A 16513-nucleotide genomic window follows, 5' to 3' on the forward strand; every position below is an offset into this window, starting at 1 on the left:
GTCTACAAGTTGACAATTTTAAACCCAACTCTGTGTCTTGTGCACACACTTACATTTCCCTCCACTAACACCCCCCTCCCCTTGTTTCGCAGACACACTATGAGTTATGGTGGTGTGGTCGTTTTAAAGGCCTCTTCTCCGCTCTCTCTGAACGCCTGGGTGACTTCTACTTTGTCTCTGAGCAACAGCTATAGAAGCAGAATGGACATAGGAGGCCAGCATTGCTCATTACCATGTTGTAAAACCTCTGGCACTCAATAGAAACAGTCACACTCACTGAGGCAGGATGCAGCTCAGGGTCCTGACAGAAACAACTCTCAGAGACTAAAGAGTCATTGTTGTGTCTGTGTTGTTTGGCATCAAATTGATGTATTTTATATGTTTTAGGGATTAAGAAGGATGAGTATCTTTTACAGGGCTACCAAAACCTTTTTATTTAGCAGTAGAAGTAGGAAGATGTCTCAGATCTTGGAAGCTCTTTGTGCTGCATTGTGCCCACTGCCGGCCTGTTGTCCAAGCACTAACACCAAGACCTCATCACTAACCAAACAATGGCTCTGTGACGCACATGCAAAAGAAATAGAGCTGGTCTTAAAAGAAAGGATGCCATCCGGGTTGCCTGGTGAGGGACTAGATAAAGTAGAGGGCAATGATAAGGTAACTATTGAGAGAATTGTCAGCCCATTGCTATGGAGACGATTGTATTTGTCTTTGTGAGATAGAAGTTTTCCCCTCACAGGAACAGTAGATTCAGCAGGAGGGAGCTGACGCTGAATAGACGGCTAAGTCCAACAGTGACAGTATTTAAGGCCTATTTACTCTAGTCTACTGTACTCAAGTATAACTGTGAGATAGTCAGATTGTGGCTGTCAGTGTTCACATTATATGTAAAATGTGAACATTTTATATTGAATGTGAACTGGGGGGCTGGAGCCAATCCCCAGCTCACACTGGGCGAGAGGCGGGGTACACCCTGGACAAGTTGCCAGTTCATCACAGGGCTAACCTACATGAATCTCTTTGGACTGTGGGAGTACCTGGAGAGAACCGGTTCAAACCAGTGCTAACATACTAGTCAAACAACCACCAAAGTTAATAAATTCTCACTGCTGGGCAACAACGCCATTCCAATCCAAATTCCAATCACAATCCATCCAATAGCTGTCAAGCTATTCCACTCAAAACCACAAATCTTAACCTCAAGGTGAAGCCAAAGAAAAAGGTAGGGCCAGTTGTTGTCGACTGATCAAACTGACAGCCTGACATTGCCAAACACCTATACTGCTGGCCTAGGCAGCTGGCATATTTTTCAAAAATGTATAATTAAATAATAATGATCCCAATTAAATTCTGTTGTGATGAAGATGGGCAGCAGTGTGGTGGTTGGCGCGGTCGCCTTACAGCAGTTTGAGTCTACCAGCCTGATCGGTGACTCTGACTGTCCATACAGTAGGTGTGAACATGAACATGAATGAATGCTTGTGTCAGCTCTGTGGTGGACTCTGCCTTTCGCCTAATGTCAGCTGATATCAGCTCCAAACACAGCAAAGATCAAAATGAATGAATCCGATAAAGATAATTAAAGCATTTAATAATTAAAGCATTTCATGTTTATAAATGAACTTAGAAATATTAACTGATTTAAATAGTTTACACAATTTATTCAAAAGATTAGTCAGTTTGTTTAAAATTGAAGATTCATAATATTATACAGTTAAATATATAATTGAGTTTAAATGATTTATTAAATGACTTCATTTATTTATTTTAGAATATTTTATTGATTTACCACTGAAAACTGTGACTTAATAATAATTTCATCATCTTACTGTTTATTTAATGATTGAATAACTGAATAGATCAACTAATTCATTGATTATAACTTACCTGTAGGTTCTGTCCTGTAACGGCAGTTATAAACACTGTGAATAACACTGAATTGGTTGTGACTTTGGATGCCATCTAGTGGCCAGTTTGTTGAGAGCGAGATAGTGGGAAGGGATTTATTAAGCCCCATAAGCTCCACCTGTGCACCTCCTCACCTGTGCTCATCTCCATTGTCTTTTGTCTTTTCGGTTGGCGCAGCGTCTGTGCAGTTGTGTGTGTTTTTTGTGTGTTTGTTTGTTTTATCCATGGTGAGTAGGTTTTTTTCTGAATTATGTATTGTAATTATATAAAAAAATTTATGTCAGTTTGGTCGGTTTAAGTTTGTTTATTGTTATTAAGAGGCAGACGGTTCCCAGAGGGCACCTTCAACGTTGTAAAAATACTAGCTCCCTTGGTATAGTAGTGGAACGAGGTATGTGGACCTCAGTTTGTTTGTGATTTCCTTTGTCCTTGGGATGTTTGAATTTGTTTGGTTTGTGGGATGCCGCCTGCATTATTAAATGAGTTTTAACATTAATTGTGACTATTGTTTAATAAATGTATCTTTTTATTGTCTTTGAATGGGAGATAATTTTGTTGACGATTGTGAATTATATTAGGTTTGTAAATTAAGTGTTTCATACATAAATTTGATTTGAGCTTTCTTTTCTTTCTTTCTGTATTTCTTTTCTATAGTTTTCACCGTGCTACGGCGATAAATAAAACTTAAAGCACCCGTTGAATCCCTCCGTCTCATTACTCGGCACCAAGGGTCTGCTACAATAGAATATAGAATAGAATAGATCTTTATTGTCATTGTCACAGGTGCAACGAGATTGAAAGTGCTTCTAGTCAGTCAGTGCAACATAAATAAAATCCTAGCGTTAAAATGACTAGTAAGTGTTAAAATAACTAGAATAAATAAGAATAAAGATACCTGAGACATTAAAATGTACTAAAATAAATAAAATTAAACATGCTAAAATCAAAATAAATACTAAATATGCTAAAAGGAGTATACACCCATTACGTGAAACATTAAAACATTGTGCACATCATTTTTTTGGCAGCATTCACAGTGACTATTGCATTTGGATAAAAACACCATATAGGAGGAGGCCTCAGACACCACCTGACCCCCACCTACAATGCTGTCCTTCCATCCCTCCACAGGAGACTCAACAACGCTTGACACTAACGACCATCGGTCACACAACAAGGAGCACTAACGAGCAAGAAGAAGAAGATATACTTTATTAATCCCTCAATGGGGAAATTCTTTTTTCACTCTATTTTAACATGCATTTTAACCCAGACACACACATGCAGTACAAGGTACAAGGGCTCATAGACATGCAAATGTGGAGAGAGATGGTGGAGTGATGGGCAGCCCCCCTGAGCAACGCCCAGCAAGCAGTTGTGAGGGATCGGTGCCTTGCTCAAGGGCACCTCGGCACTGCCCAGGAGGTGAACTGGCACCTCTCCAGCTACCAGTCCATCTTCCATATTTTTGGTCCATGTGGGACTTGAACAGGCTACCCTCCGGTTCCCAAGCCAAGTCCCTATGGACTGAGCTACTGTCGCTACCCAAAGCAAAGTGGATCTACAAGCTTTCCCAGTATAAATTCACAGACTCCCCACTGGTCAGTCAGAACTAAATAAGCTTCTTGGATGAGTCCAGTTGCCCCAGACTTAACCTTTTTATTTTTATTTTTTAAAAAGAAAGATGACCTGGATGACTGAGAGCCGTCACAGACTTCTCTGAGCACTAGAGGGCAGCACTGCAGCATGGACGTGGATGTGAGCCGTAACGTCGAGGCGGCGAGGAAGAGGAACAAACAGGAAGATGCAGAGGGCAGCTGATGGTGCTGACAGATCTCAGGTATGATCAAACCAAACAAACTGAACGGTACAGGCCGGATCACGCTGCAACTCTTTTTAAAACAATGACATGTCCAATTAGCAGGACTCAGACAAACAGTTTCATATTTACCCGCATGTGTCGACACTTGTTTTTGCTGAATAATAGCGGAGATCTGCGCACTAACCCTGATACGTGACGTTACTGTATATTTAATGAGTCTGTAAATAACGTTTTTGTTTGTAATGTTGTACAAACATACACACATTCAGGCAGCTTACAGCACGGCTTTCATTGTTACACCAAGTCGCAGATAAATCCATTTTTTCAGAGCAGCGCCATGTTGAGAGACGTACATGTTAGAAATCGGTGTTTTGAAATATATATCATAAATATTTTTACGCCGAAGTTTCCAGAAGACCTTAATAATACACAATCGAGAATAAGTTGTGACTCAGTGTTTGTGTTTTTTCTTCTACGTGTCCGTAAATCTTAAATTGTGAAACATCTAAAGGGAGTTTGGTGTAGCTGGTTTCTATGGAGATGATGCAGCAGTATCTCTTGTCAGCATCTTGAGAGCATCTTCATAGTTACAAGTACTACATGTTGTTGAACATGATGAATGTTCAGCTGACACCATGAGCTTTTTAAATGGTAACCGGTCATTTTTACGACACAAAGTGGGTTCACGGGAAGGTTAGAACAGCTTCATTCAACAGCTGTTGTTTGTTTATTCTGTGTGTTTGTGACTTCTTCTTTCAGCAGCTTCTATGCTCCAACTAAGGACATCTGAAGAAGAAGAAAGTAGCTGTGAAATTTCCCAACTCAGACAAGCAGTGTTGCAAAACAATGCCAGACTCCTCAATGAGATGCTCTGCCAAGAAATCTATAAGAAGGTCATCAACTGCAGAGGTGGCTGGGGCATCGCAGGCACGCCTCTCCACGCTGCCGTGTCCAAAGGCCATCTCAGCTGTCTGCAGGTTCTGCTAGCCCACGGCGCCCTCGTAGACTGTGCTGATGTCAAGGCTCAGACGCCTCTCTTCGCAGCCGTCCGTGGGAAGTACCTAGACTGTGTCTTAGCGCTCCTCGGAGCTGGCGCAAACCCCAACGGGAGCTCGGCCAACAACTGCTCCCCCGTCCTCACAGCTGCTCGGGAGGGGGATGTGGAGATATTAAAGGAACTGCTTAAACACGGCGCAGAGGTGAATTCTCGCTCTAAAGTTTTGCTCTGGACTTCCAGTGCCAGGGTGTCCAGCGGGCCGCTCTACCTGGCTGCCGTCTATGGACACATGGAGTGTTTCAAACTGCTGCTCCTCTACGGGGCAGACCCGGATTATAACTGCACAGATGCAAAGCTGCTGAGTTCTATCAAGCAGCCCAAAACTGTGCTGGAGATGTGCCTCAGGCATGGCTGCGGCGTGGAGTACGTCCAGCTCCTGATCGACTTCGGTGCTAACGTCTACCTCCCAACGCTGATCATCGAGAAGTCCACCAAGCAGAACGAGGCTGTGGAGCTGCTTCTGGAGGAAAGAGGTACAGAGTCACATAATCACTCAGTTTAATCTCACTGTAACATGATGGATTCATGACTCCAGCTGGACGATAGGGAGCAAGTTTAGTTATAACAACAAAGGAAGACTGAAGACTACTACTGAAGTTGAATGATAATTTAGAGAATCAAATTTAGAACTTGTTTAGTCAATTTTGGTGCCACTTCATTTTATGGGTCCATAATTTGCTAAAGTGACTCAGTGTTTTAGTTGTTGAACAGTCATTTATCTAAAGGCAAAATAGAATTCTACAACTTTCCAATAATAAATGAAGGATGACAGAATATTTAGTTTAAGTTTTTCTTTCGGGTAAACTCCTACTTTTTCTGCAGTTAGTACCAAGTGATGTGGTCATTTCTGGGAAACTTTCTACAAAATGATTTTTAAACAGCTTTGTCTTCTCAATGTTGTCTCTTCTCCTGATATTCAAATCCACTGAAGAAGTATCTCTGTCCCTCTAAATATTTAAAAAACACGAACAGGCTCCAGTAACTCATTGGCAGCTCTTGCCTTCTGTTTAATCAAATGGTTAACAAAGACCAATAGATTAAACACTTCATCATGGGGATGGGATTAAAGTTAAAGTACTCCAGCAGTGTTATAAAGCTTAAACAAGATGAACCATCACAAACAAGCACTTAAAACATTCTCGTGCTCTCAGTCAGATCTTGTTAGACGGAGTGAAATAAGTGTTTATTCGGTGTCACCCAAGCCGTAACTCCCATCTTGTCCTCTCCAGGAAATCCAAAGGCCTTGACTTCACAGTGCCGACTCGCTGTCCGAAGATACCTCAAAAAGATCAACAAGATCCACTGTATCGATCAGCTGGACATGCCGACGAGTCTCATAAACTTCTTGCAACACAAACAAGTCCCAGTCACTGTCCTGTAGATAATTGAGCCGGAGATATGCGATAGAAAATGTTATTTGAGCTAAAGCGTTTGTTTGGCTTGTAGACTACCTTTACCTTTTTTTAAAACAAATGAATTCTGTTTATTCATGTGCTGTTCTCTTAAGAGTGCTTCTTAAGTCGAAACATTAAATGTGTGGATAAGTGTGTGTACTTATGTTTTATTACTTGTACTTACCCTGCAGTTAGTGTTGAAAAAACGCTCTGAAGGAGTTCTTTGTCACATGTTCATCACAAGTTAGTTGCTCCTTTTAGAAGAGCTGCTTGCCTCTGTCTATTTAAATACATGCACGAGTGCTTAAAATGAATCAGTATGTGTGCACACAGAGTGAAACTGTGGTCTAAGATAATGTTCAAAATAACCACATCCAAGCAAATCAAATAAAAACAAACACATAAATGACTACATTTTTTTCAGTAAATTTGTTCAAGGAACATTTCAATGTTTCATTTTAGTTGTTGCCATGCTAGCCGCTTTGTTAGCAGTTGGGCTTGGAACCAAATTCTAATATCCAGCATGCTGATAGCATAACTAGGACAATGCCAACAACGTTAAGAAAGTACAGTACAGAATGCATGCCAGGTTCACCATCTTAATTTATTGTGTTGGCATGCTAACATTTGCAAATGATTAGACCACAAATGTTAAGGAAAATCTCACGGCTATCCGTCCAATAGTTGTTGAGATATTTCAGTCTGGACCAAAGTGGTGGACCGACAAACCAACATCACCATAAACAGAGGCAACCTGTTAGCATGGCTAATAACAACAGAAATAATTAAATATTCTATTCCTGCACACATGAATACAACTTAACTTGGTTTGGACCGGTCTTCAAATAATTTCAAACAGAGTGCCTTAAAAACCACAAGTTGAAGAAAGCTGAGAATCACTTGGTGTTTAATTATATAAATACTTTATCTAATCATTTGGTGATAACTTTATCTGCATTTAAATAATTAGACATGACCCACAACATGATTCTTCAGACGGGCCTGTAGATGGCAGGAGACTGTGTGTGCCCTAAAGAGAGGAAGATACCATATCTGGTTGAGAGTACCATTTGTTTGCTATAGAAGACGGTGAAGTAAATGATGTAAAAAGCGGTAGATCCTCAGAAAAATGCGTAGATACATCACATTTACAATTGCATGTTTCAGTACACAATAATCATACTGTGCCTTGCTGTTTTGCAGTGACAATGATGAAGCAGGAGTCAGAGCAAAATCTAATCATTCATTGGTCCCATCAAAACAGGCTTCAAGTATTGCCATCATGAGGAAATACAAAAACTGGAAGAAATTGACAACATTCATTTAACTTTCATAACTAAAAATGGAGAACTGAAAAATCGTATCATCTCAGGAGAACATTCAATTATAAATTCATCAGATATCTTTGAAAAAAGTGTCAGCTGCTCCTCTTAAACAACTGCAAGCATGAAAATAAAAGACGTTAAATAGAATTATTCAAGTCCAGTCGTCCTCACAACTTACAAAATACGTCTTAAACGTCTTACAAAATAGTTCTGTGTTTCGGTCATTTCTCAATTTCAAGTAGCGACAATTCAAACAAAATGGATTAACAGTGTTTCAGAATGAAACACTCGATTTGGTCCCCTTTTTTAAAAGCGGAGGTCAGCAGCACTGTGATGACATCATGGCCATTGGTTCTGCTGACATTGGTGTCAGATGACATGGTGACGTCAGCCCAGCCCCACGTCTAATGACATCATCACTATGAAGCCCAGTATGGAGGTCCAGGATGCCAGCTTCCCGTTTCCACTGGAGACATCAAGTTGGAGTGAAGAAATGAGACATTTTTTAGAGATGGATGCTGAGAGACTCTTAAATCTACCTCCTCCATACATCTACTTTTCCTGCTCACCTGACTTGGGCCTCAGGTATTATGTCATCCACTACTACGTAAACCATCGCCCCAGCGGCAAAAGCCAACGCATATGGCAACAGAGGTTCTGCCAGGACAACAGCGAACGCACCCAGCAACCCGGCAATAGGCTCTACCATGCCACTGAGCTGGCCATACCTGCAAACAATAGGAGTCCAAATTATTATTTTTTAAAAATCTGTGTTATTTAATGATTGTTCCCTCTGACATAGTGTTTAGACACAGTCACACATTGTTCCTCACCAGAAGGCTGTCCATGTTGAGACCCCTGAACCTCGGAGTGGCAGGCTCACTGCCAAGCCTTCTGGGAAATTCTGGATGCCAATTCCGATGGCCAAATTTCTGTGGGGGCAAAAAACAAAAACAAATATGAGATCTCTTTGACAAATATTAACAACCTACCTCTTGAGGGCCTGTATAAACTATTGCAGATTTTGTAAGAACAATGGCTCCCTTCAATACTTGACCAACGCTCTAAATTTTCTTTCATGAATTTCTCAAACTGTGGAGGTCCGAGACCAGATGGAGGAGTATATAAAACGTCTGCAGATCAACTTGGGGAAGGCACAGCTTCAACAATTCGGCAGAAACAGAAATCGATCTTAAGGCTTTCTTTCCAAGACTTTCATGCTGAAGAAAGGACCTGCAACTCTTGATTTCTCAAACAGTGAATCAACAGAGCTGCCTTCCTAACCCAGATGTTGATCCATCAGGCTCACCTGGAGGGGACAGGCGGGTTTAGAGAGGCTCGGTTTGTTAGCACTGTACTATATCTATATCTTACTCCACATATGTAGTTCATCTGACACAGCAGATACAGAGACAAATGGGTGACAATGATTATTAAAAAAAAAAAAAAAAAAGATAATCTGGTACCAACAGATTGATCCAGAATCTCAAGCTAAATATCTGGCACCTCTCTCTGCAGTACTGCCATGTAACCACTAGATGTCAGCAGCACACAACACAGCATCAGACATTTTCTGACCAGCTGCAGTTAGAGCCACAGATGGAAAGTCTGCCCATGTTGTTATCCTGACTTTAAACACACTAAACTTAAACTTAAATTAACCCCAAACCTTCTTTACTCTCAGACTAAATTCCCAACAATGACACATCAGTTGAAAATGTGTCCACATCACATTAAAAATATTTTACCCACTCAGTTTCTCAAACTGTTAATTGTGGAGAGGTGAAGTAATGGGTAAACTAGTTAGCAAACGAGTACTGGTGTTTTGTTAGTTCAGGTTTTCTCTATCTGGATCCAGATCAGTTCTTCTACCAAAATACACATACAGACAAAGGAAGTACTTCTTGGGAAATAAAAGGAAACCTTATTCTTACTTTATGTCTTTAATATGTCAACAAGCCTCTTCACTGACAAATGTAAACCAAGATTTTCTAAAGCCTTCTTCACAGTAATAATTTTAAGGCCTATGTCAAGTCATTAGACCTGTTCAGATTTAGTCAGGCCAGTCATCTATTGTTGCTGTCAGAATAACAGCAAAACAGAAAATGGACCAGTTAGGCCATCATTTTTATCGATTTAAGGCAAAGGTAAAACTGAGGTGTCATCCTGTCACTACTGGCTAAATGTAGCTGCATCATTTTGCAAGGTATAATTATATTGGAACACCAATTTGTTTCCAATCATTAGCAACCTCTACAAGTCTACAATAGCTATAAAGAAACTAGCAAATATAAGGGAGAAAAATCACAGTTGGGTTAGAGAATAGAACATGAGGATGCATGATTTTAAACAAAGATTCTGAGTGGATTTTCTTCTGCTTGACTAGACCTATGAAAAATACACTTTTCATCACAATCCATACATATTTGCATGTGAATCAGGGTAAGTATTACATTTGGAGTGTGTTGAGCTCCTGCACTCTACAATACTACATTGTAACTACTAGATGTCAGCAGCACAGTGCCACATTCTTAACAAGACCTTTAAACACACCAGACCTTTACCCAGTTCCAGCCATATTAACCTTATACCTGAACTGAACTATCTCAAGGCTTATGCTGAAAAAGCACCATTTTCAATCTTATGACTGCTCACTGTTCCAGGTTTGGAAAACCGATTACAGCACTTGTAAGCACATCATCCTGGTTGGATTCATAATTTTGCAAAACCCTGTGCCCTGATATCGAAACAGGAACAACTAAAGATTACTCAAATAGCTGCATACATCAGCAAATTATATTTGTATTAGTCGCTTCATGTCTTACTTACCAGAGGTAACACTTGATAAATGAAGATGTGACTGCACCTATCTTTGTGTTTGCCTTCATACCGATCTTACCTGGCACTTTCAAAAGTAGCAGATGAAGTCTTTCCAATGGCTCCGAATCCAACTCCCACAGCCAAACCCTCTGCAGATAAAACACAGACGAATAATATTTCTTAGTGTTTGATTTAACTTCTTTGGAGCACTCTGTTTCATAGGAAAAGTAACTATCAGAAAGAGGATCTTAAGTGTGGACAACAAGAGACAACGACATGCATGTACACATTAAAACACACATTAAAAAACAACAGTAGACCTGAAATGACCTGTGAGTTACCTCATATTGTACACTCTGATGTTTTTACAGCCCACAGGCATCTCCACTCTGAGGAATGCACTCTATTGTTTTATTCCATCTTACCTCTAATGATGTCCAATATAGATGAAACCTCAGGAGGTCAATACCTGCAGAGGCAGCCCTTTGGATGTAGGATGTACAATAAGCATATACGCCCAACTACTGATCCATAACTGAGAGGAAATAATATGAGGTTCTACTTTGACAACTGCGACTACACAGTACTACAACAAAAGAGCTGCACTGAGAGACATTTCTAAAGTTGTGACCAGTGTATAGAGCCTGTCTCTGTTGTCTCTTTTTACGCTCTGAGCAGCATCCCAACATCCTCTGATGTCCCATTTGTCTCATTTGAAATGCCTGTCATGCATACGTGAGTAAACACTATTCAAACTGAAAGTGAAAAGGTTGCAGTATGTGATGTATCTAGGAATTTATCTTGGCATGTACGCGTGGAGTCAGATCGACAGCCTATTTTGCATTTCATACAGCAGAGAAACATTATTATTATCATTCAGAGCTTGGTTGAAACCTAAACCACAATAATTTACAGGCTGTTGATAAATGTTTGATAAGAGGAAGCAGTTAGTTTAACATTTTTCTGACCTAAGAGCTTTTGTATTTTTGTTTTCCATCTTATTAGTTTACAGACAACAGCTGACTTGTTACACTATCTTGCATCTAGCATGTAAACACATGTTCTGTCCAATGTCCTGCTGTGAGCCTGTGTTGCAGTGGTTAGCACTGTTGTCTCACAGTTAGAAGGTTCTGGGTTAGAACCCACCAGGACCTTTCTGTGTGGAGTTTGATGTTCTCCATGTATCTGTGTGGGTTCTGTCCGGATACTCCAGCTTCCTTCCACAGTCCAAAGAAATGCAGGTTAATTGTTGACTCTAAATTGTCCGCCCGTGTATAACAAGCACCGCCTCTTGCTCAATGTCAGTTGGGGTCTCTCCAGCCCCCTGCGACCTTGAAAAGGATAAACACTCATGCAAAATGAAAGAATACGATGAATATGAATAGTAAGACGTTCCTCTTCTTTCTTCTCTTTATGTTGCTTAATGAGCATTAAGATGCTTTCAGACAGCGGCGGTTAATCCTGCATGGTCCAACTCTGCCACAGCAGCTAATGGTCATGTCCAATGGGACCCAGTGTTTTCAACACACTACTCTTACTGCGATCTGCCTACTAATGGCATCACATACTGTAATATTTTTTATTTAGGGCTGTAGCTTAAAAGAGGAGAAATAATTATCGAAATGCATTATTAAGAGAGAATAATCATCTATTGGATGATGGAAAAACTCTGACTGCTTTTGAACACTATTATTCTCTATTGGCTGTTAGATTAGATGAAGCTAACCCCAGCAGGTTAGCTGAGCTCACCACAGAAACTGGGGTCTTGCTGTCAATTGACGCAATTAGTACAGACTCCGGGAAGGACAGGACCAAGTCAGAATATAACTCTATACAGAACACCCTGGAGAACCCTTACACTTTGGTTTCCATGCCAACTAAACCAAGTACTGAGTTTTAGAAAAGGTGATCCAGGTCCAGAAGGTCCAGTCATTGTGCAAAGCTAAGCTAATCAACTTGCTGGCAAAAGAATGCTCATTAAAATGTCAAACTTTCCCTGTGGCAGATCATATCGTACACCGAGCTAATATGTAGTGGCTAGCAGGAAAAGTTTAACTATCCTCAATTTAGGCAAGAAATGTCAACTTAGCTGACTCCTCTCACTGTTGTTGCTGCATACCTTGGCAGCAGGTCTGCCACCATCTTTACATGAGGAATAACTTACAGACACTACAGGTCTTAGTTACATGTGTAAGGGTAGACTTTTAGTTGAACTATTCCTCTTTTTATTTGAAAACTGAGTCAGGGCCATAAGCAAGAAATAGAAAAAATGGCTTTTATGGCTTCATAGTATGTTTTAGTTTGTACAGTGTATTATATTGTACTCTCCCTGCAATGTTAATAGCCTACATCGAGGTATTCAGCACTGCTTTAAACCAAGTCACAAAGATAAAGAGAGAATGAAGAAGTAAGAAGAGTAGAAAGACAATGCAAATGGCAGGAGAGGAAGGGATTGGTGTGCTGACGTCCCTGCAGCTGCACACTCCATGAGCCCAGCGGCCACTTCATCATAATCATAACGCCTGTCATCACCTCTGATAACAATGCACGCCGGTTCTAATCAAATCCCTACTGGACCACTACAGGCGTACATACTGTATACCATTATGAGCAAAAGCACCCTTCAGTTATCTTGTGGGTCCCCATTACTATTTATCTCAATCCTCTGGAACTGTCTGAAATACCATGGAGCCAATAGAAAGTATATCGACACTGAATATTCAACCGATTTTGAATAAAACAGGAGCTGAGAGAGTTTCAGTGTTCGATGTTTGGCACAGCTAGAACAAGGCTAGGAGCGGATTTTAAGTTTCAAAAATCTGACTTCAAGAGACAAGACTACAACAATGAATTTTATTTTTTTCTTATCTGTTTAAAATAAAGGTGTATTATATGGTGAGGAAATGTTATCAACCATAAAATATTACTGAGATTTATTTTCCAAAACACCATTACTATCTGCTACTATTTGTTGGACCTGCGGGAGAATCAGTAAGAACAATTGTTCATCTTGTCTTTTGGATAAAGAAGGATTTTCCGACAAGAGCTGCTTACCTGTAGGACTGCTACACAGCTGGAAATGTGAGTTGGGGTTTTGGGAGTGTTTTGCAAGTCCACTGAGCTAGAAGTCTTTGCTCCAAAACAGAGACCAGGGTTGTTAGGGGAGCACTAAACATCCACACACCTGTGAGGTTTTACTCATGAGACTCATATTTTAGTATCTTTGTTGACATCTCATGGCCGCTGCATGGATATCTCATTGATTGCTCCAAAAATTTGCAAGCAGCAAGCGGTCTGCATGGGAGCAGAGAGCAGCACCATGGTTTCACTTCACAAACTCGAAGCTCATTTGATGTGACATTGATGTGACTTCAGAGTGTTGTCAGCATGCAATAACACCAGAATCATTTATTTGTATCTTTTTCTGTCCTTTCTGAATTAATGGGTCGAGGAAGTTCATGCTGTATTCTACCCTTTTCCATCACTTTATATTACATTCTTTTGGCATACAGTCTTCAATATGACTAACATTTTTAGTATCACCACTAGCAGCATGTCTCGGAATAGTAATGTTGGCTTGTCTGACAGTACAACACATTGGTCCTGACAAATACCTCAATAACTATTGGATGAATTGTCCCAATGGGTAAGTGTTTTTCCTGAAATAAGCAATGATTGGACAGATTGCCATGAAATTCACAGCAGATATCCATGACCCCAGGCTGAATCCTACTGACTTTGGTGATCCCCTGACTTGTTATGTAGTTTTTACTTACCCAGTCAAATTTGTAAATATTTGTTTGATGGATTGGCACAAAATGTTGTACATTCATGTTTGTTATGTATCCAAATGATGCCCTGACTTTTTCTCTAGTGCCAATATTGTTGTGGAGAAATTGCTGAAGTCAAAGGTCAATGGTGAGGTCAGAAAGGAAGAAAGTGTTCATTATCATCATTATTGACGCTTGGCCAAGGAGAATTAGAGACACTCTCAAAGTTCATCAGAAGTGCCTGAGTCGGTCTCACATTCTGCCCAACTCATCCTGGTGGATAGACTAGACTAGAGAATGCTTTTACCTATGGAGGTGTTATTGTCAGCACATTCTAGTCTGGAGACACAGATGTCTGTTTATGCAGACTGGAACGTCAACAGCAAGCTATCTATTATGTCTGGGAAGGCAGCAACAGGTCTCTTCAACCCTGACCACCACAGTGTTGAGATAGACTGGCAAACAACTAATACTGCTGAGGACCTCAAGGCCCACGCATGACCTTGTGTAACCTAAGGATAGAAAATTCCATAACAAATATGAAGTTGACATTTGTGTAAAACCTCTTAGCAACTACAGTACTGGATGAACTGGTACAGACATCAATGTTCCTGTAGATATGAATTGCGTTTACTTTGTCGTTGGCCTTGTTCAGAACAATTTTAGCCCTGTGTGAAAAAATACAGCTCTCAGTCGGGCACTGCAGTGTTAATGCAGGGGGTACTGTCAAAGAAACTAAGGGTCTTCTGGCAAAACCGACCCTGGCTTAACTTTCACTGTCACAACACAACACAACCTCATCCAATGCTGCAATCAAATGCCTGGTAGATTACTTTGTAACATGAACAAGATATTTCACCGTTCACCTCACGGCCGCTGAGACCGTTGAAGATTAAATAATGTCCCAATTGATATGATAACTTTCCAGTGCTATAAACTCCTGACTCGGGGTACACTTGTTGTTTTTAGTTTCATATGAATCATATTTTATAGCCTTCACAGTTACAAGATTATGTTCAACAGTGCTCTGCACCACCACACGACATTTTACATTGTCAGAGGATTTTTCAAAAGCACACGCATTAAGAGCAAAAATAAACTCCAGGAGAGAAGTACTAGTCTCACTGGCAAACAGTGACGACTGGTTAAAAGTTTTTCAATTCTGTCATGGCAGAAATAAGAGATGTTTTATATTGTCACCTGAGTATGTCTTTTTTTTTACACATCAGAGAAAACTCAGACTGGCTTTAGCTTAAATTGTGTATACTCAAGTCAATTGTGTGTGTGCGTAAAGCAGCTGGTCCTATCCAATTCCTGCTTAATGTTCTATGCTCTTTTAAGCGACGTCTGACGATACTGCTGCTGACAGCCCATTGTCACAGCAGCCACACATTCCCATCGCACTTCCCTTTAATCTCCTCTCCTCTCCTCGTCTACATACTCCTCTTTCCACTGAGCTCCCCATTACTGTGCCTCCTCGGTGCTGCCCAGCTCCGTCTCCTTTTTGTTTTCCTACTGCAGATCTGTGAAGTTTCAAGTTAATTTCCCTCAAGTTCAAGTTTCCTCTCATTTCTCTTTTCATACCCCCATGATCAGGTGACATTTCAGAATGTATAATAATTTACTAGATCATAAAATGCAAAGTAGATGATGAAAACCATGGTTTAATCCTGTGCAATTCTAAAGAAATGTAGTTGTAAGTCATCACTTATATTTAAAGTGATTTCAAAAGATATTTGTAATGAAAAAATATTCCACAGTGTGTGTGTTCCTGCTTTGGCCCTGATGGAGAACCCTAATATTCACTTAAAGGTCCAGTGTGTATGTTTGTGTTTACAGACAGTGATTATTTACAGCATTTTTTATTTACAACTTTGGTTGTAGTTGTATCTATTCATTCACAACTAGTTTAGGAAGGTTAACATTTTTCAGACAAGCTTACTAGAACGTGAAGATAAAAATAGATTTTTCTCGTGTTGAATATGTCTGAATAATCTTCAGATGTATTTCAAGTCATATTTTAATATTCCTGGCTCTCTCTTTTTCTGCTTTGGTCATCTGCTATCACCTGTCACCAACCTTGTTCCATTCATCACACTAAGAGGGATCAACCCTAATTGTAGGGAGAAAGGACAGGCATCCATCTCCTGCTCTGTTTGACAGACCATCTCCAAACTTCTGTCACGGATCTGTCTCAGCAGTGTCACATACAGTAGACTCTCTGAAGAGCAGCACGATATTATGCAGCTGCTGTTTGTGTAGTTCAAGAGGAAGAGTAATGCTCTAACAAGGCCAGGCCGTACATTTCCACTAAGACAGAGAGATATTAAAAAAAACACTCATCACACTCTATGGAAAATGCTAAATGGCCGATTTTCTTTCAGCGCCAAATAATGTAACAAATTACTGTTCATCAT

The 16513-nt window shown here is 40.3% G+C and overlaps 2 protein-coding genes across 4 annotated transcripts in view; one reads left to right on the forward strand and one right to left on the reverse strand.

Moving 5' to 3' along the window:
- The first annotated feature begins 3615 nt into the window (after positions 1-3615).
- On the forward strand, positions 3616-6590 carry LOC104929139 (ankyrin repeat and SOCS box protein 12). 2 transcript variants are annotated; one of them, XM_019255554.2, is made up of 3 exons: positions 3616-3748; positions 4493-5260; positions 6017-6590. In XM_019255554.2, exons 2-3 carry the CDS (start codon positions 4498-4500, stop codon positions 6166-6168), a joined length of 915 nt encoding a protein of 304 aa, XP_019111099.1. In that variant the 5' UTR covers positions 3616-3748; positions 4493-4497; the 3' UTR covers positions 6169-6590. The 2 variants fall into 2 exon arrangements, with proteins under 2 accessions (XP_019111099.1, XP_010741893.1); XM_010743591.3 differs by having other exon boundaries at positions 3624-3748; positions 4490-5260.
- A 481-nt stretch (positions 6591-7071) lies between these two features.
- Positions 7072-16513, reverse strand: part of slc39a11 (solute carrier family 39, member 11) — a 110738-nt gene continuing 101296 nt past the window's right edge. For both annotated transcript variants that reach the window (XM_019255553.2, XM_019255552.2), the window contains exons 7-10: positions 10406-10475; positions 8340-8438; positions 8076-8234; positions 7072-7972 (exon numbers count right to left, since the gene is read on the reverse strand). In XM_019255553.2, the coding sequence (XP_019111098.2) occupies positions 7894-7972; positions 8076-8234; positions 8340-8438; positions 10406-10475 (407 nt within the window). In that variant the 3' untranslated portion in view covers positions 7072-7893. The remainder of the gene's footprint in view (positions 7973-8075; positions 8235-8339; positions 8439-10405; positions 10476-16513) is intronic.

The sequence above is a fragment of the Larimichthys crocea genome, chromosome XVI (assembly GCF_000972845.2).
Source record: "Larimichthys crocea isolate SSNF chromosome XVI, L_crocea_2.0, whole genome shotgun sequence".
Classification (NCBI taxonomy): Eukaryota; Metazoa; Chordata; class Actinopteri; family Sciaenidae; genus Larimichthys; species Larimichthys crocea.

Coding starts and splice junctions, on each gene's coding strand:
- LOC104929139 (XM_019255554.2), top strand. CDS start 4,498: ATGCTCCAACTAAGGACATCTGAAGAAGAAGAAAGTAGCTGTGAAATT. Junction 5,261..6,016: donor GCTGCTTCTGGAGGAAAGAG/GTACAGAGTCAC, acceptor TGTCCTCTCCAG/GAAATCCAAAGGCCTTGACT.